The following is a 27,463-nucleotide window of genomic DNA, read 5'->3' on the forward strand; positions in this document are numbered from 1 at the left end:
CAGTGTAACATAGGTGACACCTGGTGGCTGGGAAGGAGGTGCAATAGTTTGAACACTTGCTTGCAGGTAAAGCCTGAACTGCATAGTAGACATACTTCTGAGTAAACATAGATTACTCTGTTGTACAGTGGAGTTTCGTTTGGAAGCCCCTAAAATATCAGGAGCCAACTCCGCAACAACTTAGGAGCAGGGCTTTCCGTGCGGCAGGGCTGGTTCCAGGGGACAGCATCCCTGCTGAGACTCAGTAAAAAAGGTAAAGGGACCCCTGACCATTAGGTCCAGTCGCAGATGATTCTGGGGTTGCGGCGCTCATCTCGCTTTATTGGCCGAGGAAGCCGGCGTACAGCTTCCGGGTCATGGGGCCAGCATGACTAAGCCACTTCTGGCGAACCAGAGCAGCACACAGAAACGCCGTTTACCTTCCTGCCAGAGCGGTACCTATTTATCTACTTGCAATTTGACGTGCTTTTGAACTGCTAGATTGGCAGGAACAGGGACCGAGCAAAGGGAGCTCAACCCATCTTGGGGATTTGAACTGCCAACCTTCTGATCGGCAAGTCCTAGGCTCTGTGGTTTAACCCACAGCGCCACCCAGAGTTTGTACTTTTGAGACACAACTAAAGACATATTTGTTCCGATAGGTTTTTCCAGCTGGCCCAAAAGGTGTTCATTCTGTATAGTTTAAAAACCTAGCTTTATTTATATTTACATATATTTTTTTAACATAAGTCACCTTAGTCTTAAGGAGAAGGCGATTCATACATTTTAATTTTTTTATTTAACAAAACATAGTAATATAATTTGACTGTAGCAAAACCTTCAGGCAGTTTAAAAGAAATATTAGAATAATCAATTTTAAATCATTTAAAGACAATTAGCAGTAAGTTAAAACACATCTGTATCTACAACTGTTACAACTCCCCCCTCCTTCCTGTGGGCATCTTTGTCTATTGCCCTCCACTAGTGAAGTCTACATTTATTTTTTTACATTTATACCCCATCTTTCCACTAAGATGCTCAAGGTGGTGTCCATGCCTCCACCAATCTCACTACAGTCTTACACGGTAGGTTAAGGCGAGAGACAGCCACTGGCCCAAGTGAGACTCATGGCCGAGTCAGGATTCAAACTCTCATCTCCCAGGTCCTAGTCCAGCACGCCAACCACTATTCCACACTGGCTCCAACTTGTGCAGGAAGACTTCCTACTTCAAGGGAATGGGCATAGCAATGCAAGGCTGTGGTAGAGCTTCCTTAGCTATATGTATGTATTAGGCTGTAGATTATGCTGTAGGCACGTACTCAAAGGGAAGCGGCTTGTGAATTTGGGACCTTTTAGTTAATAGGAGGGATGCAGGTGGCGCTGTGGGTTAAACAACAGAGCCTAGGGCTTGCCGATCAGAAGGTTGGCGGTTCGAATCCCTGTGATGGGGTGAGCTCCCATTGCTCAGTCCCTGCTCCTGCCAACCTAGCAGTTTGAAAACACGTCAAGGTGCAAGTAGATAAATAGGTACCATTCCGGCGGGAAGGTAAACGGCGTTTCCGTGCGCTGCTCTGGTTCGCCAGAAGCGGCTGTTCGCCGGCTCCCTCGGCCAATAAAGCGAGATGAGTGCTGCAACCTCAGAGTCGCTCACGACTGGACCTAATGGTCAGGGGTCCCTTTACCTTCAGTTAATAGGAAAGGCAACTAAGAGTGGGCACACACGGCGTGGAGGAAGAAAATGGATGGGAAAAGGTTGTTCTTCCTCTTTCATAATACCAGAACTTTAGGATGGCCAATGAAGCTGAATGCAGGCACATTTAGGTCAAAAGAAAGCCCTTGTTAATGCCATGCATAGTTAAAACTATGGAATACTACAAGAGGTAGTAATGGCCAGCATGTCTTTAAAAAAAGGTTAAGACCAAGGTTTCCCAAACTTGAGTCTCCCACTGTTTTGGGACTACAATTCCCATCATCCCCAACCACTCGTCCTGCTGGCTAGGGATGATGGCAGTTGTAGTCTAAAAAAACAGCTGGAGACCTAAGTTTGGGAAATCCTGGTTTAGACAAATTCATGGAGGATAAGGTTATTGATCACTGCTGGCCACGATGGCGATGCTCTCCCGCCACTGCTGGAGGCAGTATTATTAACTACAGCTAACATTTGGAAGTCCATTTTGAGTTCTTCTCATTTGTTTTCCTGTATCCGGTGCCATGCCTCCCTTGTTCTGGTTTTCGTTTAACAACTGGCAACTTATCACAGTAAACACACATCACTGTGAGAAACAGTAGACACACATGAAGAACTTTATCCATCCAAAGACACGGTGAAATTCTCCTTGCCCCAAGTGGGCATGCAGTAATGTGCATGCGATTGAATGTGTTTGTAAAAAGAAAACCTGTTCTACAGTCGGCCAAACTCAACGACCTTCAAAATACCCCCTCTGTATAAGCGAACATTTAGTAGGGCATTCAACCTCATAGCTTCATATGGCCAAGGAAAGAAACCTCCGTACTATTTTTTTTTCTTCCTGCAATGTTCCAACAAAAAGCGTAAATAGAAAGTGCTGTGATATTGTTTTATTTGTTCTCTTTCACCAATGCCCTCCTTTTTTTCCTTCTGAGAAAGCAATATTTGTAGTTTCCAGTAGAACTGGGTTCAGAAAGACATTGCATTGTATTTCAAGTTATTGTGTTTGGTTTATACCAGCAACACTTTTCTGTTTTGCAGGTGTGAGTTAGAGAACAAGAGGTAAGGTTTGATTGATTGTTCCCAATGAATTTGACCAGAGCAAGTTTCTTTGTTAAGATGTTTTAAGTGGTTTTCTGAGACATATGGTAAGAGCAAGAGAGCGAGAGAGCGAGAGAAAGAAAGAAAGAAAGAAAGAAAGAAAGAAAGAAAGAAAGAAAGAAAGAAAGTTTTTGTATGGGTTTTAGATTGACCCCTGAAGGAAAATCATTTTCGGAAACATGTTGGGCATTAACAATAAACTTGGGTGGGGGCACATGCCCAACTTTTCTCTTATGTGCACTTGATAAAATGGTCATTCATATTCTCCACTCCAAGAAATGTCCATCAGTTACCCTTCTATTGCAGAGATTCCACTAAACGTGTGCATTATGGTCCAGAATTACCTGATTAAAAGCTTGACATTCCAACCTGCATTGGATACTGTCAGCGCCATCAACAGCCTAACACAACTAGAATCCAGCAAGCCTGGCATCACCACATGGCATCTTTGGGCAGCTGCCAGTCCCCGTCCCCCACCTTCCTTTTTAAATAAATAAATCTGGTGCTCAGGATTGAGTGCCTACCATCGTAATTCTCTGGTGTTGCCCCAAAGCAATGTTACATTGAAGTCATTGTGGGAAATTTAAATGGCAGCAGCCTGGCACCTCTCAGAGGAGATTTACTACTGGATAAACTTGCCAATGGGGAGGGGCACTAGCATAAGAGGAGCGTCACCACTATGCCAATGCCCCCCCCCTTAAGGTATAATCCCTCCCTTTTCTGTATTATCCAGTCTGCATTTTAAATAGCAACAGGTTTAGGGCAATGTTGGTCCGTGTTATGCACAAAAACCTCTTCTCAGCTCGTGTCAAATTAGGGAGAAATTGTGCCCGCCTCAAGACTTGCTTGTAAATAAGGCATTTGTTTTCTTTTCTTTTAAATCACACTGGCATTTGTAAGCATGCCTGATTTACTGGGCATTTTTACATTCGGTTTGTTCCAGTAGCCACTGAATTCCATCTACCAGTCCATCCAACGTGGAAACCTCAGTATCCTGAACCTGTAAAAGCCAAGAAAGAAGCAAATGTCAGTATCTTACACAAAGCTAAGGTGCTTGAGGTTTCAGCTTGATCGACATGGAGCTGAACGAAGAGTTTGGATTTGATATCCCGCTTTATCACTACCCGAAGGAGTTTCAAAGCGGCTAACATTCTCCTTTCCCCTCCTCCCCCACAACAAACACTCTGTGAGGTGAGTGGGGCTGAGAGACTTCAGAGAAGTGTGACTGGCCCAAGGTCACCCAGCAGCTGCATGTGGAGGAGCGGAGACGCGAACCCGGTTCACCAGATTACGAGTCCACTGGCCTGCTTTCTGCAGGCATTGCCTCTGTGAGTGAACTTCCTGTGGAATGAACTGTTTTTATCTGGCAGGCATTGACTCCACCAGTCTCCAGCTAAAGCCTGCATTCCCTTGGCAATGCACAACTCACGATGCACCTTAAGACTGCCAATCGGCAGCTGCATCTCTGCCTGTCCCACACCTGGTATCACATATGACATCAGGTGTGAGCAGGTGAGCACAGTGCAGGGAAAATGCCCTTGTGGGCTAAATCTGGACTACAGGCTGCTATAGACATACAGTCGTACCTTGGAAATCGAATGGAACCCTTCCAGAAGACCGTTCGACTTTAAAAACGTTCAGAAAACAAAGCAGGAGCTTCCTGCAGCCAAGTAGACGCTGCAGAAGCCCTGTCGGACATTTGGGTTCCAAAAGAACGTTTGCAAACCAGAACACTCACTTCCGGGTTTGCGGCGTTCAGGAGCCAAAACGTCCGAGTTCCAGGGTGTTCAGAATCCAAGATACAACTGTACAGTGGTACGTCAGGTTAAGAACTTAATTCGTTCTGGAGGTCCATTCTTAACCTGAGGTACCACTTTAGCTAATGGGGCCTCCTGCTGCCGCTGCGCAGCCACTGCACAATTTCTGTTCTCATCCTGAAGCAAAATTCTTAACCCGAAGTACTATTTCTTGGTTAGCGGAGTCTATAACCTGAAGCGTATGTAACCTGAAGTGTCTGTAACCCAAGATACCACTGTAATCCTTTGTTGTTGTTTTTTTAAAAAAGCCATCCTAGGTACAGGCCCGTTCTGTAACCTACAGTTAAATTCTGTACAGATCTACTCAGAAGTCAGTCACCTTAGGTTTAACAGGGATTACTTCCATATAACTGAGAAAAGATTGGTAGCCTCAATTTACACCAAGTGGAGTAATAGTGCTTCCATAACCTATTGTCAATCTGTTTCATAATTCCAAAAGTGGAATGCAGGCTGGGGCAGACACTTAAACAAAACAAACAAGAGCAAAATAATAATAATAATAAATGCTACCATCCATGGCCGCGGGCCAAGCAGGTTCAGCTGCAGCTGATGCGCCATGTAAACACAAGGAATCCTTTCTATCTCAGCACAGGAAACGCAGGACAGGACAAGCAGAGGTCTATCTGTAGGGCCAAGGACTGGGTCAAGCATTGCTGCCAGCCAGTCAAATTCAAGTTGACGGTTGTTTCCTGCAAAAAGAGAATGAGGAAGATAAAGGCTTTGCCAACCTCTGCCAGCTGTACCCTAAAAGCTATGTTGGCATCATTCAGAAGCCCTTACGTTTATTTAGTTTGTAAAGGTTTTCATTGGTATAAAGCATATACACACAACTATACAGAATACAACAGATCCCCCAACAGATTGGGTGGTATAACATAATTATTCCTTTTTGACCCACACAGAGCAAAGCTCCTTACTTTTATCAACCTCGGCATCTGCAGCATAGATGAACCCATCGATTTGTCTGCACATGTTTTTAACGGGCTCGATCAGATTGTAATGCATTTTCCCATCAACACTGGACTCCGTAGAGAACATCTTGTTGACAGGATCAGTGTCCTCTTCCTTCGCTCTGAGTCTTTCCTTGCTGGAAAGAGAGGAGAGAAACCAGTTTCTTCAGATACTATGCACGAAGGAAGGAAGGGAGAAACTATGCAGAACTGAAGTTGCTACGGACTAGTGCCTTAAGAAAGAACAGTGTAGTCTTTTGTACACATCTAGGCCAAGCAGTTCAAGAAGACGAACAATTCACAGGTCTACTCTGGCTCTTGGGGATCCAAGTTTCCACATTCCTGCTGAGTGAACAGAGCAAATGAGGCCATGTTCCAGATTGTGGCCAAAGGTTTCCTTGGAATAAATTTGCACAGAATAAGCACTTCTTGAAATGGGCTTGCTCTCTTCTTGAGACAATCCAATTAGTGTTTGAAAATTCCTGTGTGAATCTACACGATGATAGAATCTAGAATTTTCTTCTTTGGGGACAATCCTATCCCTGTTGGAATATCGTTACTCGAGAAGAAAAAAGCAAGCAAGCGAAAAACAGCACCTTGGATAACAACTTACCTAGTTTTTGTATACAATGTCAGAATGGTGAATTTCTGGCCATTCGAACGAAATGTGACCCCTGATCCTATCCCTGTTTGAAACAAAGAAAGAAGAAATGAAAGGCAAAGAATTTGAGAGCGGGTAGGTTTTCAGAAGATCATATATGAATAATAATAATAATAATAATAATAATAATAATAATAATAATTTTATTATTTGAATCCTGTCCATCTGACTCTGCACTCTGGTCAGGCAGCTTCCAATAAGTATAAAAGCATAATAAAACATCAGACATTAAAAATGGCCCCATACAGGGCTGCCTTCAGATGTATTCTAAAAGTTGTATGGTTATTTCCTTGACATCTGAAGGGAGGGCATTCTACTACCAAGAAGGCCCTCTGCCCAGTTCCCTCAGAGACAGCCTAGTGTGTCATTTGAAAGCATGAGCTTTAAATTCCCCAGATATAATAGATTGGCACTGATATTAGGCAAACTGAAGCAGCTGCTGTTTTAAGTGTCATGGACAACAGTGTGGGTTTTTTTGTTTTGTTTTTAAATTGTGCAATAAATTATTTAGGCTCTGCTTCAGAGAGGGACAGAAGGGCTTATGTGAATTTTCCAATTCAGGTGCCGAAATAACTTGACCAACCTTGGCTTTGGGCATGTGGACAAATAGGCCAACTTGATGCTCGACTGCTTGGTCCTGTCAAATCCAGTTAAGTTCAGTCGTGGCCGACTCTGGGGTTGCAGCACTCATCTGGCCAAGGGAGCCGGTGTACAGCTTCTGGGTCATGTGGCCAGCATGACTAAGCCGCTTCTGGCGAACCAGAGCAGAGCACAGAAACGCCGTTTACCTTCCCACTGGAGTGGTACCTATTTATCTACTTGCACTTTGACATGCTTTTGAACTGCTAGGTTGGCAGGAACAGGGACCGAGCAACAGCAGCTCACCCCATTGCAGAGATTCGAACTGCCAACCTTCTGATCGGCAAGTCCTAGGCTCTGTGGTTTAACCCACAGCGCCAACCGCATCCCCTTGTCAAATCTTAGTCCTCCATTAATTCACAGAACCACCACCCTGGCCAGCATGCTTTAGGAGAGACAATGGGTTAGTGGCAAGGCACAATACTTGGCACCTTCTGTCAGACCCGCCCAAAACATGACGCTCCCTAAGACAGCAATACAACCCACTGGGCCATCAGCTGAATCTTACTTCTTCAAAGGGTAGCTTGGGGCCTACAGGGGCCAGGCTGCATAACACACACACAAACATCTAATCACTACCTCCCCACCAGCATTTGCCACCTGAAGCCTCTGCCTCTCTCTGCCTAACGGGTAGGGCTGGTCCCACTCTGCCTCCAGCTGAACCACGTTCTGTAGCAGGGTCAGAAAACATCCCACACAGTATAAGAAGGCTTCAAATGTTCACCATGGCCCTTTTAAAAGAAAAGAAAATGACGTTACCGTGCATTTGTCTAGAAGGTCTACCGGCCAGCGGCAAAATATGTGGGCTCGCCATCATTCTGTGCACCAAAGAGTCGTCCAGATTTTCCAAGCCTGGCCCAAACATTGCAAAGCGAGGCTCTGCCTGCGTGATCAGCGACTGCAGAAAGGAAGTGACGGATCCGTAATAGGGCCGGCCGGCTTTCGGACATCTTTTACGCCTGGAGTAACACTTCTTGTACCTGTGTAAAAATTAAAAAGCAACAACCCAACCCATAATAGATTGCCAAATCTTAGGAGGAGTAAGGTAAGACTCAGCATGAGTTGAAGGGCCCCACACAAGAAACACAAGAAAATGCTCAGTGCTGAGAACTCAGAGAGCCCAACAGAATTTAATGATATACGAATGGGCAAGTATATAATTGATGCCAAGAGTTAAAGAATGTTTACAAAAAGAGGAGTGATTTTAGAATCAGGCTTTAGCATGAAATTGTACCTTTAAATTACTTACTGAAGAGTAGTCCATTAATTTATGCTATCATAAATCCTTTTCCTATATATATATATGTATGTGTGTGTGTGTGTGTGTGTGTGTGTATATATATATATCTACGAAAGCAAATATATATATATATTATACATATTTTATAAATAAAATATGGAGGCATTCAGCACAATCCTTCATATGCCTATAAAGATGTACATTACCTATATGGAATTTTAGAGGATACTTACGCAGCCATGTAGTCACATGAGGCACTATTATGAAGTTCAAAAATGGATTTATTCAATATGTTTGCATCAGGGACTGACTCCCAATCAATAGAATGACAGGAAGGAAGATCGCGGATGAGAAAATAACGCCATAGCAAGGGATCCTGGATTGTTAGACTCCAGGAGTGGTTGGTGCTTCCCAAATTACTCAGATCTTTGGGTGTGAGGAAGGACATAATGTATAACTTCACATCTATCTGGAAAATAAAATTTAAATATTTATGCATAAATCATTTAGGAAACATAAAAACTTAACAGCAGCCCCTGACAAAATTTCCTCTTCACGTATATAAGAATGCATATATTTTTAAAAAAAGATTTACTACAAAATATATGCTAACGGTATCGGAACCAAGCAGATCTACACCATGCATATAGAAGCCACAAATTTCCTGAAAGAATCTTGGGAATGGTAGTTTTCCCCTTTTGTTGTTGTTGTTTAGTCGTTTAGTCGTGTCCGACTCTTCGTGACTCCATGGACCAGAGCACGCCAGGCCCTCCTGTCTTCCACTGCCTCCCGCAGCTTGGTCAGACTCATGTTTGTGGCTTCGAGAACACTGTCCAACCATCTCGTCCTCTGTCATCCCCTTCTCTTTGTGCCCTCCATCTTGCCCAACATCAGGGTCTTTTCCAGGGAGTCTTCTCTTCTAATGAGGTGGCCAAAGTACTGGAGCCTCAGCTTCAGGATCTGTCCTTCCAGTGACCACTCAGGGCTGATTTCTTTAAGAATGGGTGCATTTGATCTTGCGGTCCATGGGACTCTCAAGAGTCTCCTCCAGCACCATAATTCAAAAGCATCAATTCTTCAGCGATCAGCCTTCTTTATGGTCCAGCTCTCACTTCCATACATCACTACTGGGAAAACCATAGCTTTAACTATACGGACCTTTGTTGGCAAGCTGATGTCTCTGCTTTTTAAGATGCTGTCTAGCTTTGCCATCGCCTTTCTCCCAAGGAGCAGGTGTCTTTTAATTTCGTGACTGCTGTCACCATCTGCAGTGATCATGGAGCCCAAGAAAGTAAAATCTCTCACTGCCTCCATTTCTTCCCCTTCTATTTGCCAGGAGGTGGCCATGATCTTCGTTTTTTTGATGTTGAGCTTCAGACCATATTTTGCGCTCTCCTCTTTCACCCTCATTAAAAGGTTCTTTAATTCCTCTTCACTTTCTGCCATTTTCCCCTTACAGAGCTATAACTCCCAGCACCCTGAACAAACCAAAGTTCCCAGGATTCTTTGGGGGAAGTCATATGCTTTAAATTTATGGTGTGAATATGCCCAGCAATGGACCTCCAAATAAAAATAATAATGGCATAATAATATATACAAATAATCCCCTGATCTACCTAATACAGTGGTACCTCAGGTTACATACGCTTCAGGTTACAGACTCCGCTAACCCAGAAATAGTGCTTCAGGTTAAGAACTTTGCTTCAGGACGAGAACAGAAATTGTGCTCCGGCGGCGCGGCGACAGCAGGAGGCCCCATTAGCTAAAGTGATGCTTCAGGTTAAGAACAGTTTCAGGTTAAGAACGGACCTCCGGAACGAATTAAGTACTTAACCCGAGGTACCACTGTAATGTCTCATAACAGCCAGACAACTTTAATCACTGGATCCAGCAAGTATTAGAATTTAAGCAAGGCTAGGGGTGCTAAACAGGGTGCCAGACATTTTATCCTTGGGTACAGCAAGCGTGAAAAACACATCAAGCCAAGTAATCACCTGGGTGATGGACCATTAAGACAGCAAAGGAAAGGGGTCTCTATGCAAGGTGTCAAATTTGTGGGGGCCCTTCTTCAGCTCTCAGGTAAGGACAAAATCCTGAGTTTGAGAGCACCTTTCGCTGTGATTCGACCTAGAGGAAAAAGCTGAAGTCTGGAAAGGCAGAAGAAAACCCACGGAAGATTTTTGCTGCAATCCAAGGCTGTGGTTATGGGGAAACAAGATCCTTTTGTTCTGCGAACCCCTCCATCGTAGGCTCAGGTTGTATATATGTGTAAATAAACCAGATATCATAAGGACACCGCAATCTCAGCTGTGCCTCATTCCCAAAAGGAAACACAGACCCTGGGTGAATAGGCACTGGGACCCCTGGAGTCTCACTGCCCTCAAAGACTGGAATGGCATGCAGCAAAATATTGTTACAAAAGTTGGGTGCCACTCCCACTCTCTGCATGATTCCAGGGGGTTCCAGGCACTCCCCAGGGTCTGTGTTCCTTTGGAGAATTGAAGTCGTGGCCAAGCCTGTCGTAGCTTTGAGAAATATGGTTTATTCACCTGTTTACACCTTCAAGTGCGCATGGAAGGAACCCAGATTTTACAGCATGGTCATTTCAAGAGGGGCTTGTTCCCTGAGCCATGGAGTCCAAGGCATTTATCCTAATTCTGCTGTTCCTAACAACTAAGCCTCCTTTATTCAGTTGCATTCTAATGGCCAGCTCTTTTGGTGCTTTGAAGTACTAATGGTTAATCTCTCCCCCCGCCAGGTGTCACTTAACAAAGGGGTTCCCCTTACTTCATCAGCACCTGTAGATTGACTGGGATTAAAGACTTGTACACACTTAGGACATTTACCCAGGTTTACTCTGGGTACGCGGGTGGCGCTGTGGGTTAAACCACAGAGCCTAAGACTAGCCGATCAGAAGGTTGGTGGTTCGAATCCCCGCAATGGGTTGAGCTCCCATTGCTCGGTCCCAGCTCCTGCCAACTTAGCAGTTCAAAAGCACGTTAAAGTGCAAGTAGATAAATAGGTACCACTCCGGCGGGAAGGTAAACGGCGTTTCCATGCACTGCTCTGGTTCGCCAGAAGTGGCTTAGTCATGCTGGCCACATGACCCAGAAGCTGTACGCTGACTCCCTCGGCCAATAAAGCGAGATGAGCGCCGCAACCCCAAAGTCGGTCACGACTGGACCTAATGGTCAGGGGTCCCTTTACCTTTACCTCTTCACATGCTAATTGCTGATGCTCATAAGTCCACAGATTCCAATACTCTTGGATCCTGATGACATTCTCAAGATCCAGTCATTACACATAAACACCTCAACCTCCTTGCATAACTCCCTTTCTAATACATAGAGATTGTCTTATAACATATCCTAGTTATAACACAGAAATTTTTACTTAAAAACTAATATTCACTAAACCTAAACATTGAGCACCACAGATCTTTATAATATTAAAATTAAATAAAAATTGGAAAGTGCAAGTGCCTGGCGTCAAAGGGGCGGGGCCGTGAAAGGACCAATGGGAAGCCCAGCGAACAGGAAGTTCCAATGGGGAACTTTCGGCAACACTGCTGGAAACGGCGGCCGTTCGCCTCGCTGGGATACGCCAGGCGGGCTCGGGGGCGGCGGCGCGCTTACCGGCAGGGCCTCCAAGGCGCTGGGCGTCGTCTGCGTCTCCTCCTCTTCCCCAGCTCGATCGTCGCTCTCCGGGAGCCTCCCCGGCTGCTGTTGCTGCCCCCACTTGCCGCGCAGGACGCGCAGGCTGCTTCGCAGGAGCGTCTCCAAGCTCTGCCACTCCCCGCCGCCCTGCGCCATCGCTCCGGGGCGCACCGGCAACCCTCCCCGTCTCTTACTCAGCTGCTTCTTACTTAGCTGCAATTCAGCATCCCCGGCACTGCAGCAGCTGGAATCCTGCGCCCCTTGGCGTCGGAGCCCGGATCCCACCAGGAGGTGGGTCTCAGGAGGAGGAAAGCGGCGTCCGCGTAAAGACGAAGCGCGCAGTGGCTTCCTGCGGCCGCTGCTTGCGCGCAAGTAAAGTCTGGCGAAAAAGAAGCCGCGCCCCCCACCGGGATTCCGCCTCCGGTTTGTTCCGGAGGCGTGGGAGGCACTCGGGCCACCTCCCCTCCAGTCCTGCTGGCAACTGCGCGCTGCTGCTCCGGATTCGTGGCCAGCGCCACATAGTCCTGGGTTAGCGCGCGAGCATCGCAAGAAGCCAAACCCCCGTGATTAAGCATTCGCAGCCACGTGGAAGTTCCAGAATTCGTGGTGCAATAAAAATACGCTCCAAAGTACGCATGAATAGTGGTCAAGGGTGATGGGAGTTGTAGTCAGTAACATCCACTGGTTGGCTACAGTGGACATGGAGCAAGCTTGTTTTCTGCTGTTCTAAAGGGTAGGACACGAACCAATGGCTTAAAGTTGCAAGAAAGGAGTTAGCTCAATCGGCAGAGCATGAGACTCAAGTCTCAGGAATGTGATTTCAAGCTCCACGTTGGGCAGGAAATTCATTGCATGGGGTTGGACTGGTTCACTATTGTCCTCCCTTCAAACTCTACAGTATTCTATGACATGGCAGGAGTCACCAACACTTCCACAAATCCATTCCATTCATTATCTCCCATCTGTTTCAAACAAATTAACCCATCCCATTCTCCCAGCTTTTTCCCCTTCCATTTTTTGCCTCCCCCCATCAGCTCTGTTCCTCAGCCCCACCACCCTATGCAGCTCTCCATCTTAAAAAAGAACCAGCAGACTTGGCTTTGAACATTGTTTCAAAATTATACAGAAGTGGTATCTGACCTAATTATGACTACAAAAATTACAATTGCAAAAAAAACAAACACCTTGAAAAAGAGCTTACCTCCTATTGTTTTTTAATGGCTCAAAAAGGTCTTGTCTGTTGTGACAATGGCTAAATTAACCTACTATAGGAGAATGCAAACTGACCCACTAAATTTATGGAAAAAAGAGTGTTCCTGATATACTGGAATAATACGGTAAGTACAATGACAATGTACAGCCTTATGTTGTTTTCAATTTATTGAAATGTTATTAGTTGGGTTTTCTTTTGCAATGATACATTTTTATTTATACAAACTTAAAAAATAAATAAAAAGAAGCTTCCATTGCACACCAACTTTTTTAAAAAGCCTAAATGTTGCAAGTGGAGGACAGTGATTTTCGAGGAGGAGCTGTCCGCCCTGCTGTCATCCCAAATTGTCCCTCCCGTGCCAATTAGGCCCTTTAAAAACCTGATGTAGGATGCAAGCATATATTTATTGTTAGCCCTGCCCTGCAGCATGCAACAGTTCCAAGGTGGGAATTAAACCATGCTAATGAATAAACATTAAATGGAAAGGTTATTCTGTTCTCTTCCACCTAATCCACGTAGAAGAGGGAAGTATGAACAGGCAGCAAAATGCAAAAAGGGCTGGTCAAAGCACAAAACATTGGCAGAGCAGCCCAGGAAGGACTGAGCGCATTCGGTGGCCACATGGTGCTGAGTGGCTGGGAGAAGGAAATATTCTAGAAAAGGCAGACACCCAGAAACAGAGCACTTCACTGAGACATTGCTGCAGTTTTCACTTCTCTGCTGGGGAGCAGAAATTCAGCAACATCGAAGTCACTCCAGAAGTGGTAGCAACCCTAGAACTCCTGCAAACATGGAAATGACATCTAATTATTATTTTTTGCATCCTTGTGTGCTGCTTATCTCTGTGCACGGGGCTGATGCCAAACTGGGTTTCCTCCAAAGTCTTAGGTATCTTCAATGGGTAAAATAATAATAATTATTAATAACAGCAATAATAATATATAATGTAACTGCAGCTACTTGGTAATCATTTTTAGTTATTTCTACACAATTTCGCATGTGTTTTATGTACCAAACAAAGCTAAATTATATGGATTTTAAACAGAACATCTTTCTTTGGTGCTGCTAACACAGCAGTTTGACTTCACTCCCCGCCCCAGCACACTCCATTGTCTCTAGATGGATGCCAACAACTTAGGTTTACCTGAAACTTTACCTGGAGAACTATACTCTGTTGGCAACTGGAGCAGCTTCAGAAGGATTACTGTAAAATAACTTGTACGGCAGTTTCGTAAACAGTACAGAAATTAAGTCAAGATATGCTCTGAAATGTTGTGTATTTGTTTAAAGGCACAAATTACACCTTCAGGTTTGCAAGGAGCTATACAAGGTTGCCCCCAGTTTTCTGGGAAGGCACACCATCTGCTTAAATCAGGGACAAGGAACTGCTAGTGTCTCTGCCAACCCCAGCCCACAGCACCTTTCTACCTGGCCTCGGGTGCCTCCACCTAGGCCCCAAACCCCTCCTCTGCAACTCCCTCCATCTCCTCTGCTGCAAGCCAGCCCCCTGCTTCCCAGTCCCTCCCTCATTCCGCTCAGCAAAAGCGATGGCTGCTGGGAGAAGGAGAGTTGGGAAGCTCTAGTTGCCATTCTTTGTGGTCAGTCCTCCAAGCTCCCTGGTGCTTTCCTGACTCTCAATTCTCTCCAGCAAAAGTGGAAGCTGCTGCAAGGAGAATGAGTCAGACAAGACACTGGGAATAGGTAGGGGAAACCAAGGTGGTAGAATTGAGCATCTTTGGCACCCAAACCAACAAACATTCATGTCGCATCATATCTTCCCAGGCCCACTGTGGTTAAGTGAAGATTTGGGGGAAGGGGAAAAAGTAATTTGTGGGGAGAAGAAAGAAAAAAAAGCAGTGCTCTAACCACCCGTGTCATGTGGTCCCCAATGGATTATTTGCAAGGGAATATAGCCTCTAAAAGGAAAAAATAATGTGTGCCCCCCCCCCCCATTTCTCAGTGGCCTTGTCAATTAGGCAGAAAACTGCTTAAAATAGTCCAGTATAAGCTTTGCGTTTTTGGTATCCCAGTCATGCAGTCTCAATGGTCCTTCGCACACAGTTATGTATTTCAGGAGCACTTTCTCTCCCGTCTCTCGATGGTCCAGAACTTCGCTCTGTGAGCTTCCGGGTTGCTCCCTGCTTGATCCTGCCTCTGCGCTTCGACTTCGTTCCTTAACTTCTCTGCAGTACTTCAGTCCCCAGTAGCACATTTCTCCGCAGTACATCATAGCCAGCAGGTGGGTGTCACTAAATATGCCTACCAAAGATAGGAGAGAGAAGCAGCTGAAGGCGAGCAGCGGTTCTGAATAGGTACAACTTCTATCTAATAGCTACATTTTGCAAATGACAAGGCTGCAATTTGTGAACGACAAACATATAAGAGAAATCCGTAAAATTGCACCTGTTCCTCTTCACAAGTTCTGTAAGGTAAAGGGACCCCTGACCATTAGGTCCAGTCGTGGCCGACTCTGGGGTTGCAGCCCTCATCTTGCTTTACTGGCTGAGGGAGCCGGCGTACAGCTTCCAGGTCATGTGGCCAGCATGACTAAGCCGCTTCTGGCAAACCAGAGCAGTGCACGGAAACACCATTTACCTTCCCGTTGGAGCGGTACCTATTTATCTACTTGCACTTTAACGTGCTTTTGAACTGCTAAGTTGGCAGGAGCTGGGACCGAGCAATGGGAGCTCAACCCACTGCGGGGATTCGAACCGCCAACCTTCTGATCGGCAAGCCCTAGGCTCTGTGGTTTAACCCACAGTGCCACCCGCGTCCCTACAAGTTCTGTAGTGTGCAGCATAAAGTTCCCAAGATACTGGTCACAGGTGGTTTATTCCAATTGGGATACCAATGTAGTCCTTGTGGATAGGGGAGTGTGCAAGCCAGCGGCCCATGCATGGAACAGTAAACCATAGTTTAGCATTGTTCCTGACCTGGGCTCAAGTGTGGGTGTAAGAGGTCCACTGACAAAAATCTCACAAATTACTCAAGGGTGATACTTTTTTAGACTGTGATAATAAAAGCAAAAATAAGCTTATTGTCGCATCAACTGTGTTCTTTTGCTTTCCTGTTAGGATCATTTAATGTAGAAGATAAGGCAGCTAATAATATATATCCTTTACTTGTTCCTATTTGGTTTCTCAATCAGTTGAGAATGCTTTCTTCCTACTTAACCAACCACCTCCTAAGGTAGGCAAAAAATAATCAAAATTATAGATGGGGCCTATGGAGGGAGAGATAATGGGTGGCTTAAAATAGCTTATATCCAAGATTATCTTTGATTTGTGTTCTTTTAAACAACTTCTCTAAAAGAAAAGTAGACCAAAAAAGCACCATACGGAATATTTACCTTCATGTATTAATCTAGCTGTGTCCGTGTCTTGAAACACGAAGTCCTCAATGGGGTGATCAGAACATCTGAACTCAAGCATCTTCACCAAGTACTGGATTCCTTCATTAAGAAACTGAAGAAGAAAATTTAAACACTGCATTTTATGTATTTTAGTCTCAAACTTCATTTCCTCATTCTGAAAGAATGTCCCCCCCCCCCTTCTTCTAGTCACAAAGCTGAAAAAACAGCAATAAATATGACAAACAGGACTCAGTCATTGCATGAGAGCCGCTGGGTGCAAAAGAACCGCTTAATTTACACAACTCCTAAAGAAGGCAAACACAAGCTGTTGCTTTAATACTGAGCCAGGCGACTGGACTTTACAGCTCAGTATTATCTACAATGATTGGCAGTAGCTGTCTGGTGTCTCAGGGCTGGGCAAGACTCCTGTCAATGGCAAAGATTGAACCTGGACCTTCTGAATGCAAAATACGGGGTCTACCATTGAGGTACAGTCCTTTACCTACAGTCAGGTAACCTTTCAAACCTCTCTTGTATACTAAGGAAAAGAGACAAACATTAAATTGTAAATTAAATCTGGACGAAGATTGGCAGGATCTATGCAATCCTAAACATGCTGGGCTTTATTTACCAAGTTTGCACGATGTCAACTAACAGAGCAATCCTAACCCTGGCTGGACAGCAACAAAGCATGATGGAGTGTTGTAGCCACGGCTGTATCCGCAGTCCTGCTGCTCTGCTGGGCAGGACTGAAGGCAAAACCCTGCTCTCTCCGCCGTTGTCTCAAAACAGACGGGTGCCAACAACAACTTTTTAAGCAGAAAGGGATTTACCTTTTTAAACAAATCGGTCTTATTCATCAACCTCTCCTTCCTTCCTTTCACCGTGTGGCAAAACATGTAGAGTAAGGCTCCTCTCCTCCAGTAAAGACATTCCAGCAGTTCTACACCAAGCACTGCGAGTGGCTGGAAATGAATAAATAAATCAGATATCCACATTGATTAAGATGCCTAAACCTTGAATAAAAAGGGCAAATATAGCATATTTGGAAATGAGTTGGTGGAATGAGTTTGAGGGTTTTTTTAAAAAATAAGTGTTTCATATCTTTTAATATGAATGTCTCCCAACGGCATGAAACAAATCAGATTTGTATACTGTATCCACACTTTCAGGGATTCAGATTCACAAGACACAGGAAACCCAGTTGTTTGTAGAACTACATATACTGAACAGAGCTGACCGGGTGCACAACTAAAACTTCTACATGCAAAGCCTGTCTCAATTTATTTCCCCCCTGTACTTCCCTCATTGCATTACAGTGGTGCCCCACAAGACGAACGCCTCGCAAGACGGAAAACCCGCTAGACGAAAGGGTTTTCCGTTTTGGAGGCGCTTCGCAAAACGAATTTCCCTATGGGCTTGCTTCGCAAGACGAAAAAGTCTTGCGAGTTCCTTCGTTTTTTTTTTTCCTTTTCCCCCCTTTTCCTAAGCCGCTTATCAGCTGATCGCTAAAAGCCGCTAAACCGCTAATAGCACTAATCCGCTAAGCTTTCAATGGGCTTGCTTCGCAAGACGAAAAAAGCGCTATACGAAGAGCCTCACGGAACGAATTAATTTCGTCTTGCGAGGCACCACTGTATCTCCATTATATTCAATTACAGTATTACCTCGGGTTACAAACACCTCAGGTTACAAACCCTTTGGGTTACAGATTCCGCTTTTACTGTGGCAAAATAAAACAAAACAGGCAGGCAGGGTCCTATCAGAATGGGTGCAATCCAATGTATCCTTGAGCAAATCTTACTACAGTGAAACTTACTTCTGCATGAAACATGCATAGGATTTGTGTCACACTGTCTTCCAGTAATCTAGCTAATGAGTAGAAATGCACTGAGGTAAAATTATAAGCAACAGGTGCTTATTTTAAATATATAATTTCATTTTCTTTTATTATAATGCACTCTTAAGGCAACTCAATGGGTGGTATTTAACTAACTTTTACTCAGAGTAGAGCCACTGAAATTCATGAACATAACCAGGTGAGTTTCATTAATTTCAGCAGAAAATTACTCGGGATAAAGCTTAGCTAAATAGCACCTAAAAACTTTAAATTAGGTTAAAAAGGTAAAGGTACCCCTGCCCGTACGGACCAGTCGTGACCGACTCTGGGGTTGCGCGCCCATCTTGCTTAAGAGGCCGGGGGCCAGCGCTGTCCGGAGACACTTCCGGGTCACGGGCCAGCGTGACGAAGCTGCTCTGGTGAGCCAGCACCAGCGCAGCACACGGAAACACCGTTTACCTTCCCGCTATAAAGCGGTACCTATTTATCTACTTGCACTTAAGGGTGCTTTTGAACTGCTAGGTGGGCAGGAGCTGGGACCAAACGACGGGAGCTCACCCCAGCGCAGGGATTTGAACCGCCGACAATACGATTGGCAAGTCCTAGGCGCTGAGGTTTTACCCACAGCGCCACCCACATCCCTCATTAAATTAGGTTATGTTGCCTTTATTTAGATGCAGGCCACTGTATTGCATTCTCTTCTCACATCTTAAGGACCCCACCACCAACACAAAAATTCTGGCTTGAGGCATGACAACAGTGAATTTCCCTAAGTACAGGTGAAATATCAGGTAGAATATCGTGGAAAAGTTCATTTATTTCAGTAATTCAACTTAAAAGGTGAAACTGATATATGAGATAGACTCATGACATGCAAAGCGAGATATGTCAAGCCTTTATTTGTTATAATTGTGATGATTATGGGGTACAGCTGATAAAAACTCCAAATTAACAATCTCAGAAAATTAGAATATTGTGAAAAGGTGCAGTTGCTATTCAATCCATAACACCTGCAATGGGTTCAGTAGGAAGCACAATCATGGGGAAGGCTGCTGACCTGACAGTTGTGCAGAAGGCCATCACTGAGACCCTCCATAAGGAGGGAATGCCTCAAACGGTAATTGCAGAAGAAGTTGGGTGTTTAGAAATAAAGGAACTTTTCCACGATATTCTAATTTTCTGAGTTTCACCTGTAAAAGTTAACACAGTTCAACACAACCATCGGGTGTCAAGTCAGTACTTTTCGCTGATAATACCACTGAATGCTATAGGCTGAAAAATTCAAAACAAAGAAAATGAGACACTGAAGGCAAGAGGGCTTAGAGGTGGTTTTTGTGTATTACATGAAATTTAAAGAAATATTGGCGAATGAGACTTAACACTTAGTACTCACTTCTTGAGATGTACCGCTTTCATCAATCAAGATCTCTGGCTCTGAAAGTGTGTTGATTAGTTCCTCAACTTTCTGCAAAGAGGACTCCTCTGGAAAGTCTTCATCGACAAGCTGGTTCTCCTCAAAATATGTGATATCCAGGACGGCCTTTAAAAAGGTGGAAGAATATCAGCACCACAATCTGCAACCTGTTCCGTCCTTCCTAGCTGACCGTTCACCTTGTCCAAGTAAGCCCTGAGTAGTGCTATGTTACTAGTAGGTCACAAAGAGTCAGACACGACTAAATGACTAAACAAAGTACTATGTTAAGGCAACTTTCTAAGAAGGGGATTTAAAGCAAGTCCCTTCTACACTTCCCCCTCTCCCCTGACCAGGCTGCAAGGATTTCTAACCAGAAGTTTACAAACCACAGTGCAAAGGATGGATTTGGTAATGCCAGCGTTGGGCTGGATTCAACCTGTACAAGTATTTTCACTGCTGTATCCTGGAATCCCTTTCTGAAGATCATGATAGCATGTTAGAATATACAAATAAGGGGGGGGGGCATGCATCACTGATCATTGCAAGACCACATTTACCTTCAACACTTCCAGGTCACCAATACCTTCTCTGTAACCTCAGAATTTGAAAATTAAGCATCCTGTGGTGGATATTAGCATAATAGGTCTGCTATTCTCTGCCTTGACAAATATACTGATGCAATGAATCAGCTCAGCACCTCAGTTTTAAGGCTGTTCTGGAAGGGGTCGACTTCAGTGGTAATAAGACATGTTTTACAAGCAGAAGGTTCCAGCTTCAGTCTTTGGCATTTCCAGTTAAAAAGGGATTAGGTTCCAGGTGGTAAGAAAGACCTTGTAATGTTGCTGCCATTCGGAGTGGGCAAAGCTTGACTTTATCAATAAAAGCCTGATAAGGCAGTTTCCTGTGTGCCTGCTCTACGCTGGCAAGAATTTGTGGTAGCAAGTATTGCTGTGTTTATCAACCACTGTCTTAGGTCATCTCACTTATATCTGGGGCAAGCAGTCTGAGCAAATCTAAGAACAGTGAAGGTCAGAAGTTATCATGTTATGGCTATATAAGCTGTCAGGGAGCTGCCATAGGTTCAGGAGGGAGAGAGGAAAAGCCGGATGGATTACAGAGAGCCCCCAAAGATTGTGGAAAGCAGCTCCTCCTCGGCGGGGGAGAGTAACCAGGCCTCCAGTGGAGAGGAGCTGCAAGGTTCAGAGGAGGCGAGGCGTTGCCAGGACACCTTGCCTGGGCAAAGCGGGGAGGGGAGAGGTCCACCATTACCCACGCGCTACTTGCGCAGTAAGGTTTCGTGCAGAGAGAGGAGGCGCAGACTAGGCATCAATAAATTACTTTCTTGGGAAAGTTTAAGCCCCGCCCATTCACGGATTCTGCCAGTGAATGAGTCAGCCACGGGAGAGTGGCGCTCCGGACAGGTACTTGCCTGCTTGCTTTCGAGCAACCCCTTGGAAACCTAACATAACCGTACCCCGTGCTTTTATTCTTAAAAAAAATATGTTTAGGGGCACTCTCTTTTTTACTCAAGAAAATCACCATTTTATAGTTCAAATCAGGAAAAATAAATACAGTAAATGGACAAAAGTACAAATATTCACAAAATGTTTAGGGGTATGCGCCCCCCCCAAAAAAAGCACTGACCATATCAAGCCCTCTTAATTTCTTTAAAATAAAATTAGAAAATGAAACAGAAACAGTAACTAGAATATATAACTGCTCTACAGTTTAAGCCACAGAAAGATCAAGGCAGAAAACTGCATTTAAGCAAATTTAATAAGTCAATGGAATCACAAACATAAGCTCATCTTAATCACCATTAAGCTAGTTTTTTATTTGTGTCACTGAAATTTGACAACAGCACCTCAGTTTATACATACAAAATAGGGTAAATAAATCAATAAAAATATTTATACCACGCCCATAAACTGGTTCATGGACTGCCCATGGTCTGTTCCTTTAAACATACAACTCTAAGATGTATTCACAGTGCTATTAATTTTAACCTCATTCCAGTTTAACCACAAACAAAGCATTTATTTCATAGTGACTCTTTCACTGGGAAATTCTCTTATTTGCCAGTACAAACCATATTATAGTTCACATACTATGAATCCTATTGTCCAAGCATACATGCTTAAAATTGCAGCCTAAAAGCTGAAAATTCATCACTGCACAGTACCTGCGTATAAAGTTGCAAGAGTTTGGAAAGTGTGCCATTTTCTCCAGGCTGGTTACAAAGGTCCGTCAAGTTTTCCAGTGTAGCAGAAGCTTGCATTAAGAAGGGATCTGTTGATGAAAAGAGACAAAGACCTTTTCAAAACACAATCCATATAAGACAGTATTTTCCCCACAGTATTCAGAACCTGTAAAACATTAGTGGCTCATGCAAAAGCTTCTGCACAAGGTTCGAAGCAAAAGTCTCATACTGAGCTACAAAGGTGCCACAAAAAACATGCCTGACTAGTACAACAATCCATTATATTTTTTAACCCTTTCTGGATCCATGACCCCAAGAAATTAGAAGGGGCTCAAGTGTGATACAGAACCCCAACCCCCAAAACCCTCACTACATAGATAATGAATGAGAAACCCTTTACAAATCCAGGAGAACGCAGCTGCTCTCAGGAGCAGAGAACATCCTTTGCATGCCAAGGCCTCAGGTTCATCCAGGTAGGGCTGGCAAGGTGCCTTCGACTGAATCCATCGGAGAGCCGCTGCCAGCCAGTGTTGGCAACAATAAACCATATGCGCCCATGGTGTGGATCAGGCAGTTTCCTACGTCCTTAGGTTTGCAATCCTATGCAGACATCTAATCTGGGGGAAAGGCCTTGCTTCTGGTTGCACCTCCATGGGCATATACAGGGCCGGATTTAGGTTTGATGAGGCTGTAAGCTACTGAAAGTAATGGGGCCCTTTATATGTCCAGCTGCCCTTTGTCAACAACAAATTGTCGCTTTTTTGTGTGTTGAACATATACTATATGGTAATTTATGGATCTAATAGGTATCTAAAGCCATTTGCACATGTTGCCATGCAGCCAATTCATGCAGAATGTAGGCACCCTATATATAGAAATGAGCAAATCAGTGATATTTTAGGAAGCAGACAGGGCCCATTACTTATATCATAGGAGCCTACACAACACAAAACACTGTTGCTGTATGTAGGTTTTATTTTATTTGTGTGTTTTTTCTCATATTTTGGAAACTACATCCAGTTTTTTTTCCATTTTTTGCAGGCCCCCAAGAGAGTGGGGCCCTAAGCTATAGCTTGTTTAGCTTATACGTAAATGCTGCACTGGGCACATACCCTACAAATGCCGCCGCCGATGAAAAATACCCAAGAAATGGGAGGTTTTTAATTAAGAAAAAACAAACCCTAAAACCAAGGACCGCCCAATTAAGCTTAAAGGGGAGAGTGGGAGGTTCAATGCAAACAGGAAGCGCTTCTCCCCGCAGCGGGTTTCGCAGTTTTAACCACCCCGCTCTTACCCTCGGAGGCTTCTTCGCTTTGGCTCGAGCGCTGCAGCCTGCCTTTGAGCGCCGCAAGCCGCAGCCGCAGCTCGGCAGCGAAACCGGCCCCGGCCATCTGGAACGCGCGGAGCTCGCCTCCCAGGTCCGGGCTGGCAGCTGCTACTCAGACCACGCCTCTTTCTTTCTTTTCCTCGTCACGTGATACGCTCCAGCCCAAAGGAGGGGAGAGGGGAGGAAGAGGGGGATCGCGCCGCGGAGGCTTTGTAGCCACGAGAGATAGGAAAAGTATAGAGGTGGTCAACTTGCCTGGATTCCTGGGTTTTAAAACCGCTGAGGCCACTTCCGGGTTTTGGGACACGCACGCGCACCCCCCCAGCCATCGATACCGCAGATCTTGGTCCGGATTTAATTCACAGTGGAGCATTTGTCTCTTTTTCTTTACAAGATCGGTTTGAAAGGCGAGCTGACTGTTGGTCTAAAGGACTATACCGCCTTTTTTGGGGGGGCAGTTGTTGTAAAGTCAGCAGCTCATTTGCACCCATCAGCTCTGGGGCCAGGACAGGGTCGTTTGTTTTTTGAGCTTTGAGTTTGGAAGTAAGAAAAACAAACAAACTTGAACGCTCTTTCAAAATGGGGGAATGACGTTCACAGCCTAATATATAAAATGAGCAGCACTTAATTCCCTCCCCCCCCCTCGGTTTCTTTCACCACCCCATCGAGGACGCAGACACAGACAAGGCTAGATTAATTAATGATGAAGATAAATACTGTATTTCCTCCCCTCTTCTTTCAGAGGAGCTGTTTAGAAGAACCATAAGCCAAAGCTATCTTGAATATAAGCAAGCTTAAGCCACCCATTATCTCTGCCTCCAAAGGCCCCATCTATAATTTCGATTATATTTTTTTTGCCTACCTTATGCGGTGGTGGTTAAGTAGGAAGGAAGAATTCTCGACTGATTAAGAAACCGAATAGGAACAAGTAAAGGACGTGTATTTCTACCTGTGTCTTACCATCTTCCAGATTAAATGACCATCACAGGAAAGCAAGAGTTGATAGGGCAATAATCATCAAAAGTAAAAACATAACCGTTAAAATTTCTAGGGGATTTTATTTGTATTTTGGAGCAGGGGGTGGGAACCATATTTTTATTACACCACGACTTCTCGAACTTCCACGCGTCTGCAATGCGCGCGCTAACCCAAGACTACGCGGCGCTTGGCCACGAATCTAGAGGCGGAGTCACGGGGGGAGGCGGGGCGCGCTCCGCCGTTGCGCAGTATGTCCCAAAGGAGCCACCGTAGGGCAAGGGAAGAGCAGCCCCGCCCCGCCTGCCCGCCCTCGCCCCGCTTTGAATTGACTTTGAATTCAAAGCCGCGCACTGAACGCTGCCCCTCCCACCGCTCAGCAACTGTCACTTTCCTGCCGTTAGCGGGCGGGGTTTACCCTCGTCGCCCTTTCGGCCGCCCTCGGCCCGGCTCGCCACGTCCTGTTAGGGCGAGGGAATGGAGGCCCGGCGGGGCCTGTCCCAGGCCAGCCCCGGCGCTGAGGGAGACAAAGCTAGGGCGAGCGGGCAGGAGATGTCGCCGCCGCCACCACAGCAGCAGCCACCCCGCCGGCTCCCGCTGCCTCTGCTGTCCTCCTGCTCCGGGTGTCTGATCTGATCTGTGCCGGCGGCAGAACATTATATTTGCCGGAGGGGACATTCGCGCCGGCTGCAAGGTGACTGGCGTCCCCATAAACTGCAAGGCTGCCGCCGGAGGAGATGGAAGGCCCACGGCATTGCCAGCTTTGTCGTCGCCCTGGGTTACAATACCCTAAAGAAACCCACTGCCTTCACCCGCGTTTCGGGTTTCGAGGCCTATATCCTGGAAACCAGATGGCTAACTCTCCACGATGACCTGACCTGCCTTTTGCGGGACCCGCTCCTTCTTTTCCCTGTTCAGGGAAGTTTTTAATGTGTGACATTTTAATGTATTTTTAATCTTTGTTAGAAGCCGCCCAGAGTGACTGGGGAAACCCAGCCAGATGGGCGGGGTACAAATAAATTATTATTATTATTATTATTATTATTATTATTATTATTATTATTTGCTAGGATCCTTCTTAGTCCCAGAATAAAGCAGCTGAGAAAGAAGAAGAAATGGCGCCACCCCAAGCTGCAGCAGCGATGCCCTGCGTGCCCAAGGCTTGTGAGAGTTCGTTGCCGACAGCAGCCATACAAAACTAAACCAAACAACTGGATGCTTTGCCGAATTCTAAAAATCCGCCTGGACACCATTTTTAACACTGAATAAGAGGATGTGACCTTGGGGGCCAGTCAGTGTCTCTCATCCTTACCTACCTCACAGGGTTGTTGTGGGGATACGATGGGGGAGAGGAGAAGTAGATTTGCTGTCTTAACTCTTTGGAGGAAGAGATGAAGATAAATGGGGTGGATGGGTAGGTAGGTGGGTAGGAAGACAGGTAGATTCCCCTCCCCTTTCAAATAACTCAGTGACACTCTCAGGATACAGTCATGGCGGCTCATGGGACCCTCAGAATCAGCCAGCTCAGCAGCGTATTGTACTAAGTCCCAAAGTGCACTTGGAGCAGCCATGAACTCAGCTAGGTGGCAGTTGACTCCAAAGCCAACTGAAGGCATTCTGGAATTTCCCTGTCCATGCATGGCCCCCATTGTGAGTTCACCAGCCCAAGGTTCTCCAGAACTCCCATTGGCTGATCTTCTGGAGTAGACAAAGATTTCCTGGGCCCCTAAGGCAGTGGCATAGAGAGCCCTAGTGGCTGGCATCTGCCTGCCACCTCCCCCTCAGCTGGCCTCCAGCAGAAGGGTGCCTGGGAGGGATGCAGCAGCTCAGGTGCCCTGCAGGCCCTGCGCTGGCAGCGTGGGGGGCAGCGCCCGAGCCACTGTGTCCCTCCCAGGCGCCCTCCAACTCACAACGGGGCAGGGTGCCTTGATGTACCACCACCCCACCCTCCAAGAAAAAAATACCCAGGGCAATGCCCCCCCCCCCCCGATTCTAGGCCCCTGGGTAGTTAGGAAGACAAGTAGGTTCTTTTTACCTTCTAAAGAATTTCATGTTTCCGCCTTCCAGCCCCTGGCTGCACCAGTCCTTCATTTCATTCAGGTAATGGAGGGCAAAAACCCCCCAAAAGGCAGGTGGCACAGATGCTACTTAGCACAGCCATTATGATGGAGAAAGGTGCCACCCTGGTGCTTTCCTCAGAGACACTGCGTGGTTCACAGACCTCAGGATTGTGTGCTGCTGGAGCTGTGTCCCTCCCATGTTGCCTGCAAAGAAGCGTGGGGCTTGCGCCCAAGCTGCTGCATCCCTCCCAGGCACCCTCCACCCAGAGGGCAGCTGAGGGGGAGGCGGCAGGCGGATGCCAGCCTCACACTGCTTTTTCAGGCAGTGCAGGACCTGCAAGGCACCCAAGCCACCTGCAGGGCACAGCTAGCCTCAGTGACACTCTGAATGGGGCATGCTGGCGAGTCTGGGAATATCCCCCCACCCAGTTTAGGATATTCCACCATTCTTTAGCAGAGTTTCTTTTAGCAATGTTTCTTTTCTTTTAGAAATTTGTTCAAGACAAGTACTGTATATGTCAAACAAAGCTTTAACAATAAAGAAAATCGTAACATAACATACTGTCTGAGAGAAACTAAAACAGCATCATGAGGCAAGAATGACAGTTGGCCTGTCCATTTGAACTTAACCGAACACCCGAAAGGAGGGGCCGATTCCAGAGCACAACACATAAGCCCTGCCCACCTGATGCCAGACATCCTAATAAATGTCACAAATGTTACAATCTCTTCACTGTGCCTAATTTGAATTAATAAAATTTAGTTTAGCACATAACTTCTCAAAACTTTCTTTCATTTCAACAAAGGCTTTGCTAAAATATCAGCTGTCATTTCCATTGTTGGACGATACTGCATTTCAATAAACCCATTCTGGCTCAAATCTCTTATTGTATACCATTTTAGGTCTATGTGCTTAGTACGTGTATTTACCTTCTCTGACCCTATCAATTTCAGACAACCCTGATTGTCTTCCATAACCTTAATGAGCTTAGAATCTGGCATTATGAGATCCTCTAAATTAAAAAAAGGGTAGGTAAACTAAGACCTGGGGATCGGATCCGGCCTGCGGACGGTCTAGGAATCAGCATGTTTTTACATGAGTAGAATATGTATTTTTATTTAAAATGCATCTCTGGGTTATTTGTGGGGCAAAAGAATTCATTCATTTTCCTCCCAAAAATATAGTCCGGCCCCCCACAGGCTCTGAAGGACAGTGGATCGGTCCCTGCTCTAAGCCATTGTGCTTCACACGTTTCTGAAGCAGAAAAATACTCTGCTGTCATATGACTTCCACACAAACAAATGGGAACAAATGCACAGTAAAACAGTCTAACCATTGCATAACCTTGGG

The 27,463-nt window shown here is 45.4% G+C and overlaps 2 protein-coding genes and 1 long non-coding RNA gene across 5 annotated transcripts; 1 reads left to right on the forward strand and 2 right to left on the reverse strand.

Moving 5' to 3' along the window:
• Nucleotides 1–1,574: 1,574 nt before the first annotated feature.
• LOC310827562 lies at nt 1,575–2,837 on the forward strand. The gene is made up of 2 exons (XR_014556415.1): nt 1,575–2,671; nt 2,709–2,837. It is a non-coding gene; the product is annotated as an uncharacterized lncRNA (long non-coding RNA).
• LOC310827499 (F-box only protein 4-like) lies at nt 2,543–12,811 on the reverse strand. 2 transcript variants are annotated; one of them, XM_083703657.1, is made up of 7 exons: nt 11,711–12,811; nt 8,309–8,544; nt 7,595–7,815; nt 6,149–6,221; nt 5,503–5,672; nt 5,096–5,274; nt 2,543–3,768 (listed from the first exon to the last, which is right to left on the reverse strand). In XM_083703657.1, the coding sequence occupies exons 1-7, from the start codon at nt 11,885–11,887 to the stop codon at nt 3,679–3,681; spliced, it is 1,146 nt and encodes a 381-aa protein (XP_083559783.1). In that variant the 5' UTR covers nt 11,888–12,811; the 3' UTR covers nt 2,543–3,678. The 2 variants fall into 2 exon arrangements, with proteins under 2 accessions (XP_083559783.1, XP_083559784.1); XM_083703658.1 differs by having other exon boundaries at nt 8,309–8,540; nt 11,711–11,801.
• Nucleotides 12,812–13,093: 282 nt separating this feature from the next.
• Nucleotides 13,094–25,502, reverse strand: RIMOC1 (RAB7A interacting MON1-CCZ1 complex subunit 1). Of its 2 annotated transcripts, none has more exons than XM_083703675.1 (6): nt 25,369–25,502; nt 21,733–21,839; nt 19,530–19,676; nt 17,130–17,261; nt 16,294–16,408; nt 13,094–15,203 (listed from the first exon to the last, which is right to left on the reverse strand). In XM_083703675.1, exons 2-6 carry the CDS (start codon nt 21,826–21,828, stop codon nt 14,917–14,919), a joined length of 777 nt encoding a protein of 258 aa, XP_083559801.1. In that variant the 5' UTR covers nt 21,829–21,839; nt 25,369–25,502; the 3' UTR covers nt 13,094–14,916. The 2 variants fall into 2 exon arrangements, with proteins under 2 accessions (XP_083559801.1, XP_083559800.1); XM_083703674.1 differs by lacking the exon at nt 25,369–25,502 and adding an exon at nt 23,045–24,266.
• Between the last annotated feature and the right edge of the window lie 1,961 nt (nt 25,503–27,463).

This window comes from Podarcis gaigeae (genome assembly GCF_964106915.1).
Source record: "Podarcis gaigeae genome assembly, chromosome: 11".
Lineage (NCBI taxonomy): Eukaryota > Metazoa > Chordata > Lepidosauria > Squamata > Lacertidae > Podarcis > Podarcis gaigeae.